General features: G+C 52.1%; 1 protein-coding gene across 1 annotated transcript in view; it reads left to right on the top strand.

The window, feature by feature from the left end:
- Positions 1 to 23651, top strand: part of LMX1A (LIM homeobox transcription factor 1 alpha) — a 44635-nt gene extending 20984 nt beyond the window's left edge. Inside the window, exons 3-8 of the mRNA XM_075095488.1 lie at positions 16524 to 16756; positions 22374 to 22543; positions 22697 to 22774; positions 22883 to 22952; positions 23089 to 23259; positions 23491 to 23651. Coding sequence (XP_074951589.1) covers positions 16524 to 16756; positions 22374 to 22543; positions 22697 to 22774; positions 22883 to 22952; positions 23089 to 23259; positions 23491 to 23651 — 883 coding nt within the window. The remainder of the gene's footprint in view (positions 1 to 16523; positions 16757 to 22373; positions 22544 to 22696; positions 22775 to 22882; positions 22953 to 23088; positions 23260 to 23490) is intronic.
- Positions 23652 to 25406: the final 1755 nt, after the last annotated feature.

The raw sequence follows: 25406 nt of genomic DNA, 5'->3' as shown, positions 1-25406 counted from the left end.
TCACATCCTGCCTGGCTTTGCAGCCTCCTGGTTTGCATCAGGAGATGCTGGTCCATTAGAATCCCTGTAAGGCACCCATGTTACCCCATTTTGGTTGAGTTATTAGAGAATTTTCTTACAAATAAACAACTCTATCCATCTTATTATTAAGTATAGACTAGCAGTGATACCAGGGCAAGGACCGATGATGGTTTCCCACCCTCAGGGACCACCCTTCATCCTGTGTCCCATAAGACAGCGCTGGTGCAGGTTTCACCAAGTGGTCCAGGGGCTCGTGTGATGGAGGAGACATGGGTGGGCTTTGGCGTGACCGGAGGACAGGGGGATCTGGCACTTCGTGCTTGTTGATACATGGTATGCAGCAAGCGAAGGCAGCGGTGTGAGGCTCTGCAGAGGAGGAGAAATAAATTCTGTGTACAGCTTGAAGCGGGCGTCTCCTCTAGTAGTGTGAACACAGCCATTAGCTCCATCCACCGACTGCTGTCCCCCACCTTGCCCAGCTGGGGTGAAGGTGGCAGCCCTCTGCTATCTCTCCCCTTCCCGTATGTGTCCAATCCACCTGGGAACCAGGCACACAGCTACTGCTCGGAGTGGAGATGTTTGTGTGATGGAGCTTCCTGAGCCCAGGCAGGGGGAAACTGCTCCAGATTAAGTCGAGTTTCATTTAGCAGTTCTACTTGGGGCATTATTTTTTTCTACAAGGGACTACTCCACCCCAGCAGGATGCCCTACAGATTGCCTGTGTGTGGTGCTGGTCCTTCTTCAACTCTCCTGGTAAAACCTTGCAGGCTGCCCCACTTGCTGAGCTGCTCGTGGGCAAGACCTGTGACCTGGTTTGCAGGGGAGCCAGTGGGGTGGCTTCCTTCTTCCGCCCGACGCACCGCACCAGCACCAAGCCGCTTTCTGATTCCCTGCTCCCGCCTTCCTCCTCCTGCCGCAGCATCTGCTCCGGATGTTTTTACCCTGGACTGCAGAAGCTGAATTTTTCCAAGCTGAATTTCCTTTGGTTTTGTTTTTTTTTTTAATGTCTCCATGGTCCCCTTCAGATTGTTTTGCTCCATTCCATCCTCTCCAGTTTATTATCTTCTGCTAATGTTATTAACATGCTAATTAGTCCCTAATTACAGTTGCCAATGAAGATGTCAGATAGGGCTGATACTAACCCTGATCCTTCACATTACTCTCTCTGAATTCTGCAGATTACTCTGTACCTCTCCCGTCACCTTGATTATTTTATCTAGTTTGGCTTCACAGAGGGATGCTCATGTCCACGTGAATGTGATTGCTCCCCAAGTAAAGACTTGCTGAGACACAGCGTAGGGTGGTTTATGAAACCCCCAGGGCCACATTGGTGATGGGTGTAGCTCTGAGAGGCATTTTCTGGCTGGTCTCAAGGTCTCATCTCAAAGGCAGAGTGTGTGCCTGGCTCTCCATGGCAGGCCCCTTGGGAGTCAGAAGGAAAAGGACTTTGGAAAGTTAAAGAGTGGCATTTGCCATCCCGCCTATACACTCAACCCTCTGGCTGCTGAGGCATTGTGCAAAGGTCTTCCATGACTATAAATAGGCAGAGAGGTAGGCAAAGAGATGGTGAGATGGGATGAGGACAGGCGGCGAGCCAGCCTTGGCCGGCATCTGGAGCTCTCATTGCCTTCGTGCGCAGAAGAGGTGTGGTTTGTTCCAGCCATGCTGCTCTCGTCAGGCAAAGTTTGCCCCCGCAGAGCCTATTTTTGCATGCAAAACCCCCTGGTTACCTCTTGGAGGTGCCGCAGAGAACCAGGACCGGCTTATGGCGAGGTGCCCCAGCACTGCTGCGGGACGTCAAGCCACGTGCTTCGAATAGCTCTGTGCAGACGTGGCCTATGGAGATGAAATGTGGCTCTTGACCGATTGCGAATAAATCAGGGTCAGGAGCTTGAATGCTGGCCAAGAAACCCAAAGGGATAAAATATAGCCTCTCTACAGACTGTTAGCAAACAGCACGTGGGCTGAGATCTGCTAGATAAATTTATGCGCTGTGAATTGTTCACCCAGCTGTAGTGGAGGGATGGACGGACCCACGGAGAACTAATAACCATATGTGGTGGACATGCCTTCAGTGCTGACCTTTAGAGGGTTCATCAGGGCTGGGAGGCTGCCGGTGGCACAGTGAACTCTTCTTAGGGATGTCACTGGGGGGGAATGTATGCATGTGTTGCTTGACGCGAGGGAGGGGGACTCAGGCTGCCTCTGCCCTGCATGTCTAGGAGACAGGCTGGCAAAATAAATTAATATTCCTGACCTTGGTTTTCCCATCATGTCATATGAAATGAATTGAGGATAAATACTGGGCTCTTTGCCTTTGCCTGCTCATTTCTGAGCTCATGGAACTCGCTGGGCTGAGAGCTCCTATCTCTGATGCAGCCCAGGGAGAAAATTTTAAAATGGGAGGAGATAATAGGGAAATAGTGAAAAGGTAGGATTCTTCCCCAATCCCAGACTGTGGGCATGGGGTCTGCAGCACCTGCTGTCACCCATTTCAGGTGAAATACTGGGAGCTGCCCTGGCCCTCCTCTCGCTCCATCGCCAAGTCTCGGGATTTGGGGCTGCCTCCTCTCGCTCGCCCCAAATCCCTCGTAGCTGCAAAAAGAAACATCAACTTCATGTTGGGGTGAAATGTCCTGGCGGCAGAATCAGCTCCAGGCAGGCCGGCTTAATGAGCCTTTGGGCTCGGTTCAACTGCTTTAAACCAGAGAGATGGGCCTGGGCCCAAAACATGGAGCCAAACAGCCTTGTACTTGTCCAAGCTGCAGAGGAGCATGAGCGGTTTGTGGCTGGTCCCTCCTTTCTCTAACCAGGCATCTGCTTCCCGCCCTCCGCCCTGGGACGCTGGATATGTGCATGCTGTCATCAGATGGGACTGGCTTATATATTTACATCTTATGTGTCACCATCTTATGTATTGACATCTCTGTCCTGGCTTTAGCTCAACTTGCAGGGGGGACCTGGCACCCCTGTGGGTACCAGACCCAGCTCCCTGTGTCTGGCTCTGGGAGGGCGACTGCTCTGGTTTCTTGTCTCATTCTACCCCAGTGCTGGGGGGAAACCTGAATTCCCCTAGCTGTGATTCAGAGAAATGTGGGGGTAAAAAATAACCCACATTTTGGAGGAAAACGCATTTCTCCCAGGTGGTGGGCCAATCCTGCACTCCTGGGCTGGGCAATCCACCTTCCCTAGGCTGTAGAGGATATCAACAGGGCTGTGGACTGTCTCTGCTTTCTGGGATTTGCAGCATCATTTTGAGCTTGAGAGCTGGAAAGAGAAGCTTCTCCCAAGCTGGGCTTCCCTGGCAGTCTGGCAGTCCTCTCCGGGACAGACCGGCTGCTTGCTGTGCCCAGCATCTCTCCTGTGCTGTTGCAGCAAGGTAGTCTATGTCCTGGCCCCGGCAAGCTGCGGATGGGGACTCCCACCTCAGTGGCTAATCCAGCAGCCCGCCCCTTGCCGACCCCCTTGCGCCTTTGCCTTGGGCTGTGACTTTTGACATGGGCAGGACACATTTAACAGTGTGCTCTGAATGCACCGCCAGTGGTGATCTGGCAGGTCGCGAGCTGCAAGGCTGTGTCACAGCTCCTGCCAAAGTGACACCAGAGCTGGCATCGCCATTCCAGCCGGTGCTGGGGACCCTTGTCCCAGCAACAGTTGGGGGCAGATAAGAGCCACCAAAGGCTGGTGCGGCTGCCTATGTGCAGGGTGAAGGACCCCCAATGTAACTCGCACTGCTGTGCGATTCCGTGATCTCATTTGTTCTTTTAGAAGTTATTTAGACTGTGTCGGAGCAAAACACAGCAAGTTTTTAACGCTGACTGAGTTTTCCACCAAGACATTTCCGTTCTCCCTGTGGCAGTGAGGATTTTGACAAAACCTCCCAAAGAAATCACAAATAACACCCAGAGCAATGAAATCAGTGTGAAAAAGTGTGACGTGGTGCTTGGGTTGGATGGGCCTGTTGCTTTTGGTAAGGCAGCTCAGAAAAACCCAGCACTGCACAAACAGTAAAGACATTTGGGGGGAAAAATTGACTTTTTTTTTTTAAATTAAAGGATATGATTTCGCAAGAAGGGGTCGTCATGGTCCTTTGCTCTGTAGCCAAGCACCCCAGTGTGTACTCCTTTATCATCGGGGTCTAGTCCATCCCTTAAAAAAAGGCATCTGCCAGCTTTTCCAGAGAGAAAATATTGGGGCAGGCAGGAGATGTGTGCCCATGCTGCTGCCCAAAGCCGCTTGCTTATTACACACCAGGCAAAAGAGCAGAGCTAGAAGGGACTCCCCAAGACCTGAGTAGCGGGAGGGGGTGTCATTCTTACCCAACCCCCACCCCAAAGAGCTGGTGCATTTAGTGTTTCAGTGAAACAAATGAGACTTCTGTTGGGGATGGGTGGCTTTGGCATTTAATGGATCTACCCTACTACCTGGACACCTTTGTTATTACTGTTGGTGGCATCTGTGGTCTTTCTTGGTTGCAGTCATTAAGTTCCAGAGTGAACAATAGGCACAGGGTAGTTTACACTTGTCTCAGGTGTGAGGGGACACCCCAGCTTTAATTTAATACCCTTCAAAGATGTTGCCTTCTAGCTGGAAGGGTTAGCAGTATCATTTTTGCTGTTGCCTTCCAGAGGGTCCTGCTGGGGATTTGCAGAGCCCTGCCCTGATATTGCCGCTCTGTGGGCTCCTGTCCCACCGGCTCTGTCTACTAGCACATGTTTTGGGGCCAGGAAAGCCTTGTCCCAGCTGAAGGCGTTGAGCCATCTTCCGTGAGGGGTTCGCAGCTAATTGGTACAATCAATATTTGTTTTGCAAATGAAATTGGAAGGAAAGAGGGATTGAGAGCGCCAGAAATTCAATTGACCTGTAAAAACAGATACTGTGTAAAGGGAATCCTTTCCCTGCCAAGCAAATATTTAGAAAGGAGAAGCAATAAAATGAATAAGCAACAAAGTAATATCCTGCCTCGATCATCGCTGGAGGCTGCTGGGAAGGGCTGCTGCCCCTGGTGCTGCGATAACCCTGAGCAGACGAGCAGCAGGAGCCTGTTTCCCAGAGAAGGCGTGTTTGCTTTTACCATCTAATATGTCAAAAGCTCATCCTGGTGCCTCGGCAGCACTGGGACCTGTCTCAGGTAGCCTGGCAAGCTGGGCACCAGTCCCACACCCCTGCAGCCACGATCATGGCATGAGCTGGGTGGTAGCATGGGGGACAGGGGTGTCCCTTCATCCTTTTTCCCCCTTGTAGGGGTTTCTGCTCTTTGCTTCCACATCCCCGCTCAGCATCCTCTGCTGCCCCAGTGATGAGAGCACACTGGGGAGGGCTGTGGGTGCTGTGGGGTGCGTGGGGCAGAATATCAATGGTTTGCATCTGGAAAGGAATTCCAGCACATCAACGCTCAACCTCAGCACATCTTGGCAAGAAAATGAAAATGGTTAAGGAAAAAAAAAAAAAGATATTTTTTTTTTTCAGGTCAGAAAGCTCCAGTAAATTGTTTTGGGTAGGGATTGATGAGACAGGGTCCAGCCAGGGCTCTTGCCAAGCGGGAGCAGAGTCCCAGTGTCCCTCTTTTCCAGGCTGCTTAGCATCCCTGTGCACAGCCCTTCGGTACCCAAATGTCTTGAACTGGAGTAGTTGCCTTTGGCTCCTGTCTGAATTGAAAAAACTGTAGAAAACAAAGATTTTTCAGAAAAGAACATATAATATATGTACATATGTGTGTGTGTATGTATGTGTGTGTATATATTTGTATAAATAAAAAACATGGCAAATAGAAGGGAGGGAAATGATTTTATGGGAAATTCTCAACCAGCTCCAGCACTCAGCACCTTTAGGCCAGTTTGGAGCCTTCTGATCATCTTCGCCCTATGATGGATACTGACCCCTCTAACAGACACCAGGGTCTAAGACTGCTTCTCATTTACTGGCGTCAATTAGAGCATTTTTGGGGGTGCTCATGGCTGCCAAAGCCACACCACATTGAAAGGCAGTCACTACACAGAAATCAAAAAGAGATTTGTATTCACATTTGTGTAAAATTGCATTTTCAAGAGAGTGTTGGCTAGAGATTGTAGACTTTCCTCCCAGACTTCCCCAACGGAAGAGGAAAAAGCTCTAAAGAAGAAAGTGACATTTTAAACACTTGATAATCACACTTTCCTGAGGTTTTACCCCTGTTTGTTATGAGACTGAGCTCCTCGAGGATGCTCAATACCCCTGGTATCTGATGCTCAAACCCGTGAAAGGCAGAGCAGCTCTGCTTCTCCACGCGTGAGGTGTCATTTGGGAGCAGGTCACTTGCTGGGATCCCAGTCAGTAAGCTGCCTGTCGCGGTGGCCCATCACCAGGCTGCCTCTGCTGGCGCATCCCTGGGCCACCGATGGCACGAGAAACCCCCGTGCACGCTGTCATCTGTTATTGGGTGCCACTGAGGTTGTGAAACGTGCTCCAAGCATTTGTTTCTCCCGAAACCCCAGCCCGAGAGCATACGCTAGAAGAGGGCTGCAACATGAGATCAGCGCGGGGGGGGGGGCAGAGGGGGGCGGGAAAGATGGCTTAAATTTAATGTCTTTTTAGATGAATATTTCCATTCATTCCAGAGCATATTCCTCTGGCATTTCCAGCACGCTTGTTTAGCTGAGTAGTTAACAAACTTCATTGAAACACATGTTATAGTGCTCTCTAGTGCACAGAGCTATGAATGAAGGATGCCTCTTTGGAGATATCTCGATGTGCGGCGCAGCTTTCTCTCTGGAGCAGCCTGTTAACCGCAACAGCTGCTTCCCATTGTGGAAATGCTATAAAAAAAACCAAACCAAAACCATCCCAACAACTTGACAACACACGCATATGATATTTATGCAAAACCCCACGCGAGGGTGAGCTGGGGCACATGGAAATAAAAGATAAGGCAAGAAATAACCCAGCCGGGAGAGTGATATCTCCCCACCAGCAGTGCCCGGTGTGCTCCCGTGGATCTCTGTTTGCTGAGCTGGTCTGAAGCAGCTGGTCTCTATGTCCAACTTAGCTTACTCTGTTTAGTTTTTATACAGCTGAGCGATTTTTATAGCCTCCAGAATGCTGGAAAGCTCGGGAGGATATTGACCACCTCCTAATGAGAGTTTGCCGCATTGGCACGTTGGCACAAATGCCCCGTGAATTTTAAACGCCTGGGAAATGGTGGCTCCTGTGGCTTCGTCCCTAGATACTGAGAGCCCTTGGGGGGGGAACATGCATTTTCTGTTTAATAAAGGAAAATGCAAGCCTTGACTGTAGCCTAGGAGACTAGAGAGCAGCCAGGAGCCCCAGCGCCGTGGCACAGCTGGACCTAATGTACGTCCACCTGCGCTACCCAAGATGGTGATGCTCCAGTAAAGCCCTCCAAAAGCCAGTGGAGCCCATCCTGCCCTGGGCAGCCAGGGATTTGGGTGGTCCTAAATGTGAGGTTGGACCTGCGGGACCAGGCTGGGGGTGGACTTGGTCCCCTGGATTTGCCTGATCCCTTTTTGAACCTGTTGGTACAAGGTGGAGGTGAATTTATGGCATCATGGGGGAGCTGGGGCAGGAAGGGACTGGAGGTCCCTAACCCTACCTCTGCTGGAAGTGGGGCTGGCTTGGATCAGGTTGCTCAGGGTTGGGGCCAGTTGAGTGCTGGCTATCCCTGAGGAATGAGATTTCACAACTTCTCTGCTTGGTCTGAATGTTCTTTCTTTTCCTTTCTTTTGTTTTTTTGTAACCCTCCTTTTGAAATGCTGAATGGAAAATAGAAAAGTTTTGACTTTTCGTTTTGTTGCTATATTCATTTTCCGTCACAGGAGGGTTATAAAAGATTCAGAGGCAAATTTAATGACTTGCAAGAGGGGGTAACCTAAGCTGGAACAGAATGAAAACAGCTCCTTCCCCACAGTGGTACAGCACATCGAAAAGACAGCAGGTTGTAAAATCCCCAAGGGTGTAGAAAAAACAGCCCACAGAATTTTTTAGCAAGGATTTCTGTTTCTTGGAAAGAAAAAAAAAAAAAAGTTTCCAGATCATCACATTTTATCTGCAAAATGAACGATACAAACAGCATTTCCTTCTCTACTAGTTATTCCTGCCCGGCTTACAAAGCTGGCCAAATCAGGGTGAGGTGATGGTGGCGATGGCACATCCTCTTGCTCCTGGTGACTTTGCTTTTCCATCATTTGCCTCCCCATTAATCTCAGTACAAACAAAGGCTCCGAAGAGACAAGCTGAAAAGCTCCTGGGGGTACGTTTAAATCAGTCCTTTCTAATAATGTCTGTCGACCTCTCTGTGGAAGCACTGCTCCCCAAGGAAAGGACATGGAGCCACGGCAGCGTGCTGAAATATGGTGGGGTGTAATTAATTCTGACCTCTGGCTCCCGCTCACTCACTCTCAATATTAAATTTGACTAGTGATATTGTGGTTTTTCAATTATCCTTGTTTTCTTGGGGGCACAGGGGGAGGGGGTCACTGCTCGAAATTCGGCTTGGTGGGAGATGCATTGGCTGTGTTGCAGAACTGCTGTGCAGCAACTGGATGGGATCAATCCTTGGTTCGTCTCCATTGGGATAGCATTTGGGCTTGGACGCAGTGTTGTGTGTGCCTCTCCCCCTGCTACCCGTGTCCCTCCTGCCTCCAAAGCCAGCTGCTCAATCAGTGCTGTGAAGGAGCCAGCTCCCTGCCCAATGCTACATGCTGTTATGGGGCGGGGGGGGGGCACACAAAACCAAGCAGCCTTTGGGGAAATGGGGAGGAAAAATCAGTATTTTGGTCTTTTCCTTCTGGCCTTACCCAGGAGGTCACTTTCTGGCTGCACCTGAAGTCGGTAGAGAATTTTTATCAGAATCCCTGAAGGACCCAGGACCATGAGCTTGTACAGCACCTTGTTGGTGAAAGTCTTATTAGTCTGTCCTTGATCAGAAATGGAGCAACTTCAAGCAGTCGTAGAAGCCGTGCACTTGCTTGACCTTTTATTTTGGTGTAGAGAAGTCTTGAGGTTTGCAAGTGTATTTTGGCAGCAGCTGTTTGCTGGGAAGGTTTTGTTTGTCTGTTTGTTTAACCCTATCATTCTAGCAGTGCCCCTCTGTGTCCTTGTGTGGTCTCTGGAGGGCTGGGGGTGTTGTGACCACTTTTGGACCTCACCCAGGAGGCAGGGACAAAGGCACCCTTTCCTAGAAGGCTCAGGTGGTCCACATGTAGCAGAAGGAGGGTTAAACAGCCCAGTGGCAACCCCTCCTCCTCTGCTGCCCCCTTTTCCCCTTTGCCACCACCTCCCCAGCACTCCCTTGTCGGTGTCCTCTGCCATGGCACCAGGCGCTGGGAGGGGACGTGGGAGCTGCTTGGGTGCCAGTGAAGATCAAGGCAGGAGCTCATTTAGGGATGCTCCTGCAGGATGCCCATGCATGGACCTCCCCCCAGTTTAAACCCTCTAAAGTCTCTGGGGTACCTGGGTGGGGCTGTCCCCCTCTTATGTGCCCTGGCTACCCCTGACAGTGGCTCTGCCTTTGAAAGCAAGTGCAGTGTTGTGCTTGTTGGCATCCACCACTGTCACGGGCTCTGCGAGGCAGGAGATGTGCAGGGCTGGGATGCACGGCAGAGCGGGATGCTGGATGAGGTAGGACCACCGGGTTTGGACCCTGAAAGAGCTGGATAAAGTGAAGAAAGGTGAGAAGCAGAACTCTCAGGCTTCACATCCCTCCTTCACTTTTCCAGCCTCTTGGAGAACAGAGCCTCCAGGCAACTACTTAGGGGTGGATTTGCAAGAGGCCGAGGTCGGCTTTTTGGACTCCCTATCCCTGGTTGCTAGCAGTGGCTTGGCTGGTCCCTGGGGAGAGCTCGCACCCCAGGGCTGCAGAGGCAACCTCACATCAGTCCCTGGAATGAAATAAGCCCATTTCAGTGTGGTTACCATGTCGGAAGACACATTCAGTCAGCAAGAATGAGAAGGGCTTGAGCTGGGGCGGGGGGAAGGGAGGAGAAGGGAAATTAAAAAAAAAAAAAAAGAAGGAAAACGCCACTTGCTGCAAAGCGAGCGAATTCTCCAATAAACCCAAATCTGCTGAGAATACATTTTACAAACATGCAGCGAAGTTGGCTGCTTTTGTTTGGGCGTTTGTTAAGCATTAACTAAAGAATGCCATGGTCCAGCCTGCTCGGTGTGAAACCTAATTCTCCCCCTTTCTGGAGCCATGGCATGGAGTGCTCAATTTTTTTCTCTCTGTAGGACTGCAGCCTTCTGGTACTCCAGCCAAAAAACACTCATATTTTAGCAAGCTTAGCCCCGGCCCCGTTGCCAGGCAGTAAAGTGAACACTTGTCCGCCTCGGGGGGAGGGAGACGGGAGACTGGAGACTGGGAAGGGTCAGGAGAACAGCCCCGGGGAAAACATCCCTCCTCCATCCCACTGGAGAGCTCCCCGAGGGCTTGGGGTGAGCAGGGGGGGAAGGCGAGGGTGGCTGTGGGTGCTTTCCTCTGTCAGCCTGGGAGCCTGCAGACCTGGGGTGGGCTTGGAGGTCCCCGCAGCTTGCTGGTGCTGGGTTGTGCTCCGAATTGCTCTCCCCAAACCCAGGACGTGCCAGCCTGGTCTCTGCAGTGCTGAGATGGATTCAGCCCTTTCCTAGTTGCTCCCATGGCTTCAGCATCCCTCCTGCCAGGGCCAAGGGTCCATGTGGTCCCCCATCACTGCAGCCACGGGATGCCTTCTCAGGCAGTACACATGGGGGGCTGCATTGGTAACCCTTCCTTCCTGGCAATGGTCCCTGCCTCACAAAGCCTGGCTTGGGGGACAGGATGATGGGAGCCTGGCAGCAGCAGGACAGTGACTTGTTCCCAAGCCATGGGTGCAGGGTTAACAGTGACTGGCATTATTCCACTGCCAGCCTGTTGAGGACCTGGTGCTGCCGTCCCACCTTCTGACAAGTGACAGTGAGTGAGAAGATGACCCAGTGCCAAGACAACTCAATCTGGTGTCCTTCTCCCTGCAGAGCCCTGCAGATCACCTGCCAGTGCCCATTGCCAGCCTCCTCCTGCACCTTTGGCGCTGTGCATGGCTATTGGCTTGTCCCCATGCCAAGGTCACAGCTCTGGTGGGGGGTCACAGCTTTGCTCTCCAGAGAGCTGTCAGTCAGGGATGACTGTGAGCATGGCCAGGCCAGAGCTCTCTGCACCTCTGATGGGTCATTTGGGGTCTGCTGAGTCTCCTCCTGGGCCATGGTGAGAGCAGGAGATGAGTTGGTGAGGTGTCTGCACCAAGGTGCTGGAAAACCCAGAATCCCTGTGGATGAGTCTGCTGTGGGCAGCCCTGGCAGGGGGGGCAAGCAGGGCAGCTGCCTGCACCGCTTCGTAGGGACCAGTTCCAATGGCACCAACCCCAGCCCTTGGCCAGGAGCCCAGGGGGTCACTCGGGGGCTGCCCCTGCCCCTCTCATCACATCCTTGGACCAGGCTGGCACGGGCAAGATGAAAAGCATCCCTCCACTGGGCAGAGCTGCCTTGCCTTACCCGCTGCCTGAACCAAGCCTCTGTGTGGTGTTTGAGATTTGTCAGTCAGTATTTAATATCGGTGTCCCTGACTGCCGACCCCCCTGGGGAGGCTCCGAAGGGCTGCGTTTGTATGCAATGCACGCAGACAGACAGCAGCCGGGAAGCGCCTGTCAATCACGGCCCCTTTCAGCCTGTCACCTCAAAATAAAGGGAGAAAGAGGGGGTGGAGGCTCCGATGGGAAACCAGGGCTACCAGCGCCGCTTCCCCTCCATTGGCACTCTGGGGATGGGATGCGCCGCCCCAGAGGTGGCTTCGGCCACGTGTCAAAATTTCTAGGTTTCATTGATGTGGTACAGATGGAAACCCAAAAGCAGAGGTCTGGGATGGCATTCTCAAAGAAGAGGAATTGCATGGAGATGTGGGGTTGTGTCCCAGGGGATGTCTGTAAAGCCAGCTAGCTCACTTGGCGGTCTTTAGGCTGAAATGTTGCACTTTTGGAAATGGCAAAATATGTTGTTTCAAGATTTTTTTGAAACCCACAACCACCACCTTTCTGATTCAAAACTGCAGATTGTCATTTCAAAAGGGACCTAAATTAAAAAAAAAAAAAAGATTAATGCAAATCAATCAATACAAGAAAAGGAAGGTTTTTAAGATCAGAAACAAAAGGTCGTATGTTGTGATAAAAATCGCTTGCATCACCATATTTTTGTCCCAATTCTTCCTAACTTGAGTGGTTTTTTTCTATTATTATTTACAAATATTCACTGTCAGTGCTTGGTTGAGGATTTTACTGAGCTGCCCGTGGCAGGTTGGTTTTCTGCCAAGCATCGCAGTGCTGAGCGGGTCACCCTGTCCCTGCACCTGCCAGCTTCGTACGTGGTTAAACAAACCCAAAGGCTGCCAGCCAGGCCTGATTTAGCCTTTGAATCTCACGCTATGGAGGGGAAAAAAAATTGTACTGAGAACTAAAGCCTGCAGCATCCCTAGGATGGCAGAAATGAAGGCGCTCCCATTGCAGTTTAGGGGTAGCCAATTTGTTCTTCATTTAAAACCTGTTGAAGTTGCTGGGCAGAGCCAGTCCTTCTTCTCTTCTGTGCAGTCTCCTGTAGAGAAATGTAATCTCAAAGCCTCCTTTGCAGCTGCAGGGAGACACAAAGAGATAGAGAGGGGAGAAAAGGTGGTCTTTGCTCTGCAGCCTGCTGCTTGGAGCAGGAAGGAGCTGGGAACAGAGCTGCAGATCCCTGAGGTAGACGATCACATCTCTGGATCCAGGCTGGTGTGTCTTGATCAGGCACAGATATTAAATTGCTAAATTGCTAGATCTGGGGCTGGAAGAAAATTTTCTTCTGGCCCATCTCAGGCTGACCAAAGTGTTTCAGTGGGTCTATCCATGCTGGAGTTATCCTATGTGGGGCTACCTCAATGTGGTGTTATTCCCAAGCAGGATTATCCATGCATGGGGTTATCCATGCGTGGAATTATTAATGCATGGCATTACCCATGTGTGGGGTTATCTGTGCACCCTCTTCCTCCCCAGTCCCCACAGAGGACCTGGTACTGTCCAGACCTGGTCCAGGGCTGTAGGGACCTGGGACACCAGCAAAGCCCTTTGGTCTCTCCCCATTACTACCTGTGGTAGGTTGCAGTTTTTATGCCTGTGAGCTTTTAGTGCCTAAGATCTGGATTTATTGTAGGGTTATAAGGAACCTTTTATGGTTTCATGCTGTGGAGAAGGTTTTACAGGGATTTCTCTGCATCTCACGTTGCTCAGGGATGGGGGAGTCCTGCACTGGGCAGTGAAAGACACCCCTTCCCTCTGGCATCCCTCAGCGGGAGCTGTTGGGAACTCAGCAGTTTGGAAATGAAGTCTTTTATTCAGTGACCTAAGTACAGCTTTAATGTCTAATATTAGGCAATCATTTACCTAAATCTCACGCCTTCCTGTTTTGTAACATGCTTTGGGCTTAGAAACATCAGTCGCTCGGTTGGTGCTGCTGTGCTTAAATTGGCAAAGGTTTATGGCTTTCTAATCAGTGCCCTGGAAATAGAGATTTTGGGCACATTCATTCATGAAGATTAGATAGCAGTAATGTAATAGCTTATCAGTATTTTATTACTGAGAGCAGTTAGTAATCCAAACAGGTAGGGCTCAAACTTCATTTAAACAGGATGAGAAAGCGTTACCAGACGAATACAAATCGCCTCCGCTTTGGTGTAACAGTTGTAATTAAAGACAAAATTACTACAGAAATATAAAGTATTAACACAAGCCTGTGCTTCTCAGTGCTGGAACAAGAAAAAATGACCCTTCAGAAGGGATGTTTTTGAGGGAATATACATCCTTCTCCTCCCAGGGCAGTCCTAGGTATGTTGAAAATATATATACCTTAGAGAAAGACAGTTGTATGTAAACCTGGGAAATTAAGGTTGAAGGTACAAAACTAAATGTTAATAATGGCATTATCTGGAATTAGAAACTAACTCCTTAATCTCCACCTTTTATCTGATGATTTTCCACTTTCTGTAGCAACAATAGTGTTTTAGAAAAGCTTTATAAAATTCCTTTCCTACTTCTTGGGGGGTGCTACAATTTGCTGAGTGCACCGAGGATTTGGCTGGCACAGGGAGAGCAATGCACTCCATCCCTGTGCTTGCTGCTGCTGTTTTGGGAAGACCTGAGAGCCAGTGAGCATAGTCCACACACCAGCATGAAGTCTTGGGAAGTCTGTGAGAGGACCCCAAGGTGGGAGGGAGCTGACACCAATAAAGTGGGGTGCATTTGGGGGCCCCATTCCCAGCCCATCGAGCCCTCAACACCCAGCCCCAAAGGCTGGCAGGCACCGCTGGTAGGTGGCAGTGTGCTGTGGCACCCTACCAGCTGTGCCCACATCTGGCAGGCAGCTGTTTGTCTCCGGAGCTTGGTGCTCACCAGCCTCAGGCATGGGGCGCTGGGAGGTGAAGTTCTGCGGCTGCCCCTGCCCATCAGTGCAGGGGGACAGACGTTACCCTCTGTTCCTGCATGCATCTGCCCTCCTTGTGCCAGCAGGGCACGCTGCCTTGCCCGGGCTCACTGGCTTCACACAGGCAAGTGCTGGTCTCTGGTGAGAAGGGCACAGATGTGACCAGCTGCTGCTGACTCTCGCAGTCTTGCTGCCTGCGCAGTGGACCCTGCCTGTCCCCCTCCGGCAGTTTGCACAGCTGACTGTCTTGTTTATCGGCTATTGGGCAGCTAAAGTGGTGAAACGAAGCCTGGCTGGGATTTCACGGGAGCAGAGGCTGCGCATGGACTGCAGCAAGATGCATGCCCCTTTGCTGCTGGGAAGCTTTTGTTCAGCAGCATCTCTGGTGTTACAGGTGCCTTCGCCTTGGGAGCTACCTCTGGGGCACAAAGACAGGTGTGTGCCTTGCTCTGCCCCCCATTGCCTTGTTTTACGGGCTATCAGGCTCATTCTGATGGTTTTGTTGCAAGGGGTTTGCATACATCTGGTCCTCACCTTGTTGGAAGAGGGCTGACTCAGCACTTTTCATTTCCTATGTGGTTATTTTGTAACAGCCAAAAAAAGAGAAAGGATTGAAAGGCTGCTGGTGGCTGCAGGGCTGCCCTTCCCTCCCTGGCCAGCTGACCCCAGCCCCACAGCCCTGCAGATCTCCCCCAGGGACGACACGTGGGACAGAGACTACAGAGGTGGGAGCTATCTGGGGCCGGTAGAAGGCTGGATGCAGTGCTCCCCATGCGGTCCCTGGGGCATCCCCAGGCTGGGACATGGGTGATGCTCGGAGATAACCTCTGCAGGATGTGTGCTGACTTCTGACTTCTCTTTCTGGGCCAAAGTAATCAAGACAGGGGAATAATAATGTCCAGTTCCCACAGATATTTAGGACGACGCTGGGTAAACAGTGATTTTTTTCTTTATGGAGCCCAAGCCGAAACCACAGATATTTGAGGGTGGTGAAGAGGTTCTGGTTTGGTACCTTCAAACATTGCTGGGAGAAACATCCCATTGACCTAAAACATCCAGCCCATGGTTTAGCTCTAGGTGCCTCCAAGTCCTCTCAAGCCAACACTGATGCTGCCACCTCTGCTCTGTTCGCCTCCGTTTCCCCAACCCCAATCATTGATCATGCTACTGAGCTTCTCAGGGAGGATATTTAAAGTCAGAGAAAGAAAAGCTTTGTTTCATCCTAAAGTATGATTGGTGTTGTTATTATTATTCGCTTTTAAGTCTAAAGCCAGTGTGTTGAAACCTGGGAACTGTACAATTAGGGATGCCTCAAACACTGTCACATCAACATCAAGGAGCAAGCTGAGCTTTTTCTTTTCCTTTTGACACATCAAGTCTTCAGTCTGTCACTGGTCTTAACCCAAAACTTGCTGCCATGGAGATTGTTATAATGTGTTAGACATTCCTAATGTGTTTGCAAGCAGGAATGAGCTGTTCCAGTGACCAAGGCCAGAGGGATGGGGTGGTTTGTAGGTGACTGACAACGCAGATGCTTTGTGCAGGTGCTTGTTGAGAGGCACGGATGAGCCTGCTGGTCCCATTTCCATCTCTGGCATCTCCTTACCTCTAGGCATAAGCTGGAGACAGGTGGACATGTAGGGTTGGCTTGATAAAACTCGTGTAGATGTGGTGTGTCCCATGTCTTGTGGTGGTGGTAGCTGGACCGTTGGGTTTGATACCTGTTTGCTTTTCACCCGGAGCATCTGGACATTGGGGTCTTTGTCCTTTGACTGCATTAATGGTAAACACCTGGTGACAGTTCAACCAAAAACGCTTGAACCAAAAGTTGACCCAAAGGCAGCATCCCCCATTGGCACAGGGCAAGCCTGAAGCATGTGCTGTGTCACTGCAGGGTGCCAGCACCATTGTGCCCAGTCCCTCAAGGCAAACAAAGCACCAACAGGGTGATCCTGTGCCATGGGTGCCCCATCCCTTGTCCCCAATGCCACGCCACCCACCGGGTGCATCCGCAGTGCTCCCAGGTGTCCCAGTGGGATTTCCTCTTGCTCCCCCAGGCTCTTCGCGGTGAAGTGCACCGGGTGCCTGGAGGCCATTGCACCCACTGAGCTGGTGATGCGCGCCCAGAAGAGCGTCTACCACCTGCGCTGCTTCTGCTGCTGCGTCTGCGAGCGGCGCCTGCAGAAGGGCGACGAGTTTGTGCTGAAGGAGGGGCAGCTCCTCTGTAAGGGCGACTACGAGAAGGAGCGGGAGCTGCTGAGCTTGGTGAGCCCGGCTCTGTCGGATTCTGGTAAGGGGCCGCCCGCGCCTGGCGTCTCCCTGGCTGGTCTCACTCTGAGGCCCCTGCAAGTGCGATGGGCCCTCGAGGTGAAGTTTGGGCTTTCTGCCCTGAACATCTGTCCCATGGTCCGAAGATAAAAGCTCTATAAGCACCATTGCCTCCTCCAGCCAGAATCTCTCCCACCTCAGTGGCAAGGGCGTGAGCGGGGACCTCTGCAGTGGAGGGGCTGCAGGGCTGGAGGATGCTCTGGGGACCAGCCCATCTCATTAGGCTCGTTTCTGTAAGGGTTTGTGCTCCTGGCCTGTGCAGGGCATCAGCACACCATCCCAAGGGGCGTACAGCCTCTCCAGGCATGGGAAGGAGAGCCATGCTGGCTGAAGGTGACATCTCCCACATCCTTGCCCAGCAAAATGGAGGAGCTGCCCCTGCTATAAATATATTGTAAATGAGAGTTTTGTTCCTAAAAATCACAGTCCCAAGCATCTCACTGACTACCTCAGGCTAAACCTTCTGTGTCCCTCCCCTGTGCCTCACCATCCATACCTGGGACTGTGAAAAGGCCGAGTGCAACAAATGAGCTGCTTCTGCTGTAGCCACCCTTTTTCATACTGAGGGGAAACTGAGGCACAGAGCTAAAACATGAGCTGGCTGCAGGGAGCTAGCAAATCTTGCGTCCCCAGCAGCTTCCCAGGCAGTTGATGGCCAGACCAGACTGCGGACCTGGCGTGGTGATGCTGCATGGACACTGCAGAGCCAAGGGGGGCTGCAGGAGAGGTGGCAACACGGCTGGAGGTGGGCAGGGGCCTGGCATCCTACTCCAGCCATGGTGTCACTGCCAGGTTACGTTGCCCAGGGCATGAGATCAGTATTAAAATATGTATCTATAGTCAACATGAATCAAATCAGAATGTTTCCCAGGAAGACAAATTTAGTAAGAAAACCCAGCAACAGAGGCCAGGGGGGTGGAAATGATCTGCTAGAAGAAATCCCCATGTTAATGCCATCCCTGCAGAGCCCTGCTCCTCGTGAGGCTGCGTGGCCCCATGCCGTGTGCCTGGGTGGCTTGGCCCCTTTTAAAAACCATCATCAGGGGAAATCTGCTTTGCAGAGGGAAGGATTTACCTTTGAAATGCTGTGCTCTGGAAAGGGCTGCCAGCAAGCTGGGGGGAGCTTGTCTTTTCCCTGCTAGAGCAAAGCACTGGATGTAAAAAGGAATAAAAATCAGCATTAAGAGCCCATTTAGGAGTGGATTGTTAAGGTGAGAAGCAGCTCAAGTCACGGACATGGCAAAGCCTGGCACTCACCACCAAATGCAGCAGCTGAGAGAAGGTGCATGGGAGGACAGGGATGGTTTTGGTGGGGATGGAGCAAAAATTGTCCAGAGCTCCTGTTTCTCTTTAATATCATGCTCCTCGACAGCAAGAGCCCAGATGCTTTGCAGCACTGCCTGTGGCTGGCTGTGCCCAAGCTATGCAACTCCACTTGCTTGAATGAAAAAATCCTCCCACAATATCAGTGACGATATTTAAAAAATAAAGAGTGCAGCCATGGGAGGAGGTGGCTGAAGGGAGCCAGTGAGTGATGGTTCAATGCTGGAGGGGCAGGAAAGCAGCAGAATCTGGCACTCTGGCACTAGCTCTTGCCTTAGCCCTGGGAAAGTCCTTAATTGATCGAAGAATTATTTTTTTCCTTCTGGGATGTGCAAACTCTTTCAGTTAAAATAGGAACCAATAAGGAGATGCCATGCAGGAAAATACGTGAATTGGCCCCAACAGTTTGGGTTTATTCCTAGTGGCGGAAAAGGGCACTTTGGGAAAGGTTGGGGAGCTTTTCCTCCCCAGCGACTTATTGGCCCGTGGTCCAGCCCTGCTGCCAGGGGCTCCAGCCAAGCCAAGAGCTTCAACTAGCAAAAACCTCCAGGGGAAATACTTATTTTGGTGGAAACTCCAGCTGAGATCCGAGGGATGTGAAGGGCCAGTTGGGAGTCAAAAGGGCACAACAACCCCTTGGCTGGTCGGAAACCCAACCCAAAGCCCCCAGCATCCCCTGGAAGCCCCTGGCCTGGGGGGTCCCAGCCTTTCCTGTGTCCCTGTAGGCCCCATAGCTCAGCCCCACTGCTGTCCCTGCCTGGTTTTGGTGGCCACCAACAGTTTGTCTCTGGATGTCACATGGCTCTGGGGACGGTGGCATGGCAGGGGCCAGCCCAGGTGTACATCCCACGTGGATGCTCAGTGTGGCATGGCTTTGCCCCCTCCTGCTAAATTCCCCCTGGGGACCCCACTGCCACACTGGGGGTTGCAGAGGGGTGTCCCCGCTCCAGCACTGGTCCTGGATGCCCTTCACCAGCAGCGTGCGATGTGCATGTCTAGCCTCTCCCCCCTCCCCCCCTTGCTGCTTTGAAGGCCCCCGCCCTCCCTTCCCCCAGCCGCCGTGCACCAAAGGCCACTTCATGAGAAGGCGCAGATAAAAAGCGAGCCATATGTTGTCTGTAATCTCCCAAACCCTTGCTTCAATTACTGCCTCCCCAAGCCTCTGCCGCCTAGCCTAAGTAAACAAGCCCCTCTGAAAGAGGACCCTGCTTTCCAATTAAAAGCGTCCTAACGTTTCTCCTTTCCCTAAATCCTCCTGAGCAAGGAATGTCCTGGCTCTGGCGGCAGGATGCGGGCTCAGTGGGTCGGACTGAGGGCACGCTGCACAATATCCACTGCCCCGGCCCCTTCCCAGGTGACGTCAGGGACAGCCCCAGACACTTATTAATTTCTCCCCCCTCCTTGGTGGGGAAAAGCTTGAAAGGGAGAGTTAATTAAAAGTAATACCCCGCCAAATCCGGCTTCATTTTTCCTTCTTTCCCATTCATACTGGGAGGGATTTGGGGAGCAGGTGTTGGGGCGGTAGGCTTGGGGGGCTGCTCTGAGTGAGTTTTCCCCCTTGGTGTGGGTTTTGAGCATCATTTGCTTGATGGAGTCTGTGAACCTCTGGCTCCCCCCAGCCAGGCTCTGCCCCTCCCAGACTGGAGGGAATTGGGGCACTCACCTCATGTTAGGGTGCAAAAGGGTTCAGGCAACAAAATGTCTCCATTGGTTGACAATCCTTCTCCCAATATTTGTAAAAATCTGTAGCCTTCCATCAAAATTAAACCGCTTCAGGTTTCAGGAAAGCAGGCAGCTCAGCAGAGCAGAGACCCTGATTGTGCTGAGAAGGAGGCAGAGGCAGCCACTGCTCAGCCCCTTTGGCCATCAGAGACTCCAGACCCTGGGGATACTCAGTGCTCTCAGACCTGCTGCATTACTATGTCCCATGTGTTTGGACATGAAAGAAAACAGCAGTTTGTCTTTCCTGTTGCTGCTGCCATGGGTGCACTGGTGATGTGCCATGAGTGAGCGGGGAGCTTGCAGCAGCAGCAAGGCTCTGGCTCCTGGGGGCCAGCACCCAGCTCTGGGCTGTTTGGGGACCACCAGCATGAATAACTCTCCCTGTCCCAGCCCTCCCAGCCCTTGCCACAGGGAAGGTGTCCATATTGGCTGGTGAGCCCAGGAGAGAGCCCAACAGTGCAGAGGTACTCGTACCCGAGAGCATCCTCACTCCTTTGCCGGGATCATAGAATCATTAAGGTTGGAAAAGACCTCTAGGATCATCAAGTCCAACCATCAACCCAACACCCCCCTGCCTCCTAAACCATGCCCTGAAGTGCTACGTCTACACATTTTCTGAACACCTCCAGGGATGGTGACTCCACCACCTCTCTGGGCAGCCTGTTCCAATGCCTGATGACTCTTTCAGTGAATATATTTTTCCTAATATCCGATCTAAACCTCCCCTCACACAGCTTGAGGCCATCATTACCTCCCTTCACCCTGGAGATCTGCACCTGTCTTTCCCCATTCCCAACTGCGCTGCTGTTGGCTTTGCATTTTTCTGATGTGTGTGATTCATGATTAGCCCTTGCCATGGGGAATGACCTGACCTGCTTTAGCCACAAATTACTCTGGGCCAGGCTTGCAACCCCCTGGTACATCCCCATCTCCCAGAGACACGGCAGCCCCAGGATGGGACTCGGCCCAGCACAGCCTTGCAACCTGCATCTGCATCAGGCCACCACTTCAGCTCTGTTATTGATTCCCAAACAGATGGTGGAGGAGCTTTCTGGAAAAGGCTGTAAGTTATTTACCGCTCGTGAGAGGGAAGGACCCATATTGTCAAACCTGCATTACAACCCTCCCATGCAAGTGAGGTCGTCGACATCGTGGCAATGTGGTAAATGAGGTGGGCTGGTAAGAAGCAGGGCAGCGCTGCCTGCTTTCCCAGAGCAGCTCCTGCCCGAAGGCCCTGTGGCCCCAGGCAGAGGAGAGCAGCAGGGAGATACACACCAGTGCCTGGGAATGCAACGGAGCAGCACATTGCAGCGAGTACCTGAGGGGTGAAGCTTGGAGCTCCCTGGGCTTCTGTCCAGGGAAATTTAAAACTCCATGGAAGGGGGGACATATAGGCAAAAAGGTGCCCCTTATATCTGTGATTAAAACTCTGTGCTCTAAATGCAGTTGACCTCTGTGGCAGGGCAGATCAGGAGGGGCTTGTGAGGTCTAGGCTAACGCATTGCCCACTCTGAGCATCTCTGCTCAGTCTGTGCCTTGACCTCCCCCAGCCTGGGCTGTCCAGGTGGGGGGACCAGATTACCAGTCACAGCTGGGCTGGGGGACAGTCCCAGGAGCACAGCGGCCCTCGATGGCTGCTGTTCCCTTGTGTGGATGCGATCTGTGTATCTCTGTCCAGATGTGTCCCCAGCTGTGGCCTGGCAGGAAATCCCTGTGGAGCAAGCAGAGATTTGGGTCTGATGGAGGGAAAATGAGATGCCCCAGGGTTTCGCGTTGCAGCTGCTCAGGCTGTTGGGGAAAAGAACCAAAAACCACATCCAGTTCTGGGATTCTCAGTTCAAGAAAGACAGGGAACTACTGGAGAGAGTTCAGCAGAGAGCTATGAAAGTGATCAGGGGACTAGAGCATCTCTCTTATGAGGAAAGGCTGAGAGACCTGGCTTTGTTCAGCCTGGAGAAGAGAAGGCTGAGGGGGGATCTCATCAATGCTTATAAATATCTGAAGGGCAGGTGTCAAGAGGATGGGGCCAGACTCTTTTCAGTGGTGCCCAACGACAGGACAGGGGGCAATGGGCACAAGCTGGAACACAGGAAGTTCCACCCGAATATGAGAAAAAAATTCTTTCCTGTGAGGGTGACAGAGCAGCAGAACAGGCTGCCCAGAGAGGGTGTGGAGTTTCCTTCTCTGGATAGATTCAAAACCCCCCTGGATTCGGTCCTGTGGATCCTGTTCTAGGTGTGCCTGCTCAAGCAGGGGGGTTGGACAAGATGATCTCCAGAGGTCCCTTCCAACCCCTACCATTCTGTGATTCTGTGATCTGCTGGCTGAGTGACTCCAAACTATGGGCCACAGCAGCTCTCCCCCTCTCTGACCTGCCATGGGGCAGCCAGCCCCAAACCTCAGCTCCTCACTTACATTCCCAAGAAGATCCCTGCCAAGTTCTTTTAAGTCCCCAAGATTATTCTGGACATGCTGGAAAATGATGTCTGCTTCCCACTGTCTGTAAAGGACCTGCTTTTTTTTTCCCCCCTTAGGCAAAAGTGATGATGAGGACAGCATCTGCAAACTGGGCCAAGCCTCGGGGAAGGGCGCCGAGGATGGGAAGGATCACAAGCGGCCCAAGAGACCCCGGACAATCCTGACCACACAGCAGCGCAGGGCATTCAAGGCATCATTTGAGGTCTCCTCCAAGCCCTGCAGGAAGGTACGGGGAGAAGGGCCCATGCTCAACTGCCTTCAGCCCCTGAGGATGTCCTGGATGCTGGGCAATGACTTGCCTTGGCTGCTCTGTCCCCTTCTAAAGGGCCCCCCAAAAAGCTGAGCAGGCTGAAAGGCCACTGTCATTCCTCTCTCCAAGGTGCGGGAGACACTGGCGGCTGAGACAGGGCTGAGCGTCCGGGTGGTGCAGGTCTGGTTCCAGAACCAGCGAGCAAAGGTGGGTACGAGGGGTAGCCCCCTGCCAGTGGCTGGTGCCGGGGCTCCCCTCCCTCCTTGCTCTGGCTGAGGGATGATTTCACCCCATTTTTTATCCCTTCTTGGCCAGATGAAGAAGCTCGCCAGGAGGCAGCAGCAGCAGCAGCAGGATCAGCAAAACACACAGCGCCTGAGCTCAGGTACTACCCCCACACCCAGCTCTCCCTGCATTCAGGGACTCCCTATTTCCTAGCCCTCTCTGGGCTTCCCAAGGACGCAGGTCCCCCCCAGAATACAGCAGCCTGACTGCACCAACGGCTTGCTCTTATCTTCCAGCCCAGACAAACAGTGGCAGCAGCGCAGGGCTGGAGGGGATGCTGAACCCCTACACCACTCTGCCCCCGCCCCAGCAGCTGCTGGGCATGGAGCAAAGCGTCTACGGCTCTGACCCCTTCCGGCAAGGGCTCACCCCGCCGCAGATGCCTGGAGACCACATGCACCCCTACGGTAAGGCTCCAGGGTTTGCCTCTTGCCTTCTCTCCTTCAAAGAGATGCTGGGCTGTGGTGTGGGGCTGTGTGATGGGGGCATGCATGGGGGGTGCAACAGTTTCTGGGAAGACAGCAGTCCCCTCACCCCTAAATCCTTATGCTGCAAAAGCTGGGGGTACGTGGCACTGCCGAGGTGCCAGTGGAGAAAGCAGACTCTGAAGCCCTTCTGCTCCTTCCTTGCTTCCCAAGGTGCTGAGCCCCTCTTCCACGACTTGGATAGTGATGATACCTCACTGAGCAACCTGGGCGACTGCTTCCTTGCTACAGCAGATGCAGGGCCACTCCAGGCACGAGTGGGGAACCCCATTGACCACCTCTACTCCATGCAGAACTCCTACTTCACCTCCTGAGCGCATCATGGTCCCCGGCACGGGGTAGCTGTTTTGCTGCCCCAGGAGGGGCTGCAGAGCCTCTGGGATTGGGAGGGAGGGGAAAGTGACACTGCTGGGATGCTGTCAAACAATATGTTGTAGCTTGGGATTCCCAAGCAGTGAGTTAAGTTATGGGTTGCATAGTTTCATGTTTCTCTTAGGAGCCTAGGATTAGGGACAGGAGTGGTTTTTGCAGCTGGCTGGTGGATTTTCAAATTTCAAACAGGGAACCAAATTTCTTGTTTGGCAGGGGGAAAGGCAGGGGGAGGGGGAAATCCTTCCTGCAGGAGCATCCCAGTGCTGTATCCCCTCTGCACCACCTTTGGTCAGAGTGGCAGAAAGAGCAAACTGCTGATCTTCCCAAGGGGAGCCAGTAGCATCAGCTGGGCTTTGAAATTTGAAAAGCTGACAATACTTCGGGGAAACACAGGGAAGATTTCACTGTGGGGTTTTCCCTTTGTTCCCTCGACCAGCTTGAGCGCTTACTGTTTAAATACAGGGACTTTTAAGATAGATGTTCCCATGCGAATATAGAAAGCTAGAAACCCCTAACATTGTCCCATCCCCAAGGACGGGGCTGTGTGTGTGTATGTGTGTGTGTGTGGGCACACGTGTGTGTGTGCAGAGCTGTGTGGCTGTGGGTGATATACTGCACCGCCACACCTGCCAGATTGTATCAACAAAGTTTATTTCTAAGTCTATCAGAAATTTACTGTACAGCAAAAGTAACTTTATTTTCAGCGTGAACCATATTTAAGGAAATACTCAATGCACTTAAGTTATAAGATGAAATAATTTACTTTTTATAAACGTTTTGTTTAGGTTTCAAAAGCCCAGTGGCAGGGAAGGAACATCAGTTCATTTCAGGTGATAGGTTTGGGTTTTGGGGTTGGTTATTTTTGGTGCTCTCAGGTTGCCCCACAGGTTTTGAGGTGCAGCTGAAACCCAAAGCAGGGTTGGCTCCAGGGACCTGCTCCTCTGCCGGCAGATCGATGGGGACAGCACAGTGGCCAGGTCCTATCCCCACCGCTGGACACATCCAGGAGGTTGGTGCAGGGTGGACAACACTGCTGAAGCTGGTGGACATCAGGGCTCAGCCATGCTTCTCTGCATCACCTCTCTCCTTCCTGTGGCAGGACCCAGCCTGCCTCTGCCAGCAACCCCATCCCGTACCCTCAAATATGGGTGCTAGACAGCGTGAGCTGCTGTCCTGGCTCTGGAAGACACCGCAGCCTGTATCACCACCCCCCAGGTGAAGGAGAAAGGAGGGAGAGCCCTGCATTTCCCAACACAGGCTTGGGTTCATCCCTGCAGGAGCCATGGGAACCTGGGGAAGTTCTCCTTAGGGTCAAGCCTTCAGCTGACCCTCACCTCATCCCCACTCTCGTTTTCATGTGTTGTGTCCTTTTGTGCTGCTGTTCACAAATGATGTAAGTGACAACCCATAAAGACATGCAAGTGACCATGAGGCTCAAAACACTGGCTCATCGCCACCATACAATCTGACACTGAATGTAGCAGGGTCCGGAGATGGCTGACCCGGTGGGAGATGCTGACATGCTGTCAGAAATCACATACCAAGATGAAATTAAAAAGACAAAAAAATCTCTGAAAAAAAAAAAAAAGCCTGGTCTCTTCTTGTGTGGGGTGTCCTGTTGACTCAGAGAGGGAAGGAAGGGTTTGAATCATCTCCAAAGTCAGCAAGGTGTCAGGTTGGGTACAGTGAGACTGCAG

This window comes from Phalacrocorax aristotelis, chromosome 6, assembly GCF_949628215.1.
Source record: "Phalacrocorax aristotelis chromosome 6, bGulAri2.1, whole genome shotgun sequence".
Lineage (NCBI taxonomy): Eukaryota > Metazoa > Chordata > Aves > Suliformes > Phalacrocoracidae > Phalacrocorax > Phalacrocorax aristotelis.
The sequence above is the reverse complement of the archived record's forward strand: the minus strand, read 5'-3'. Positions and strand labels throughout refer to the sequence as shown.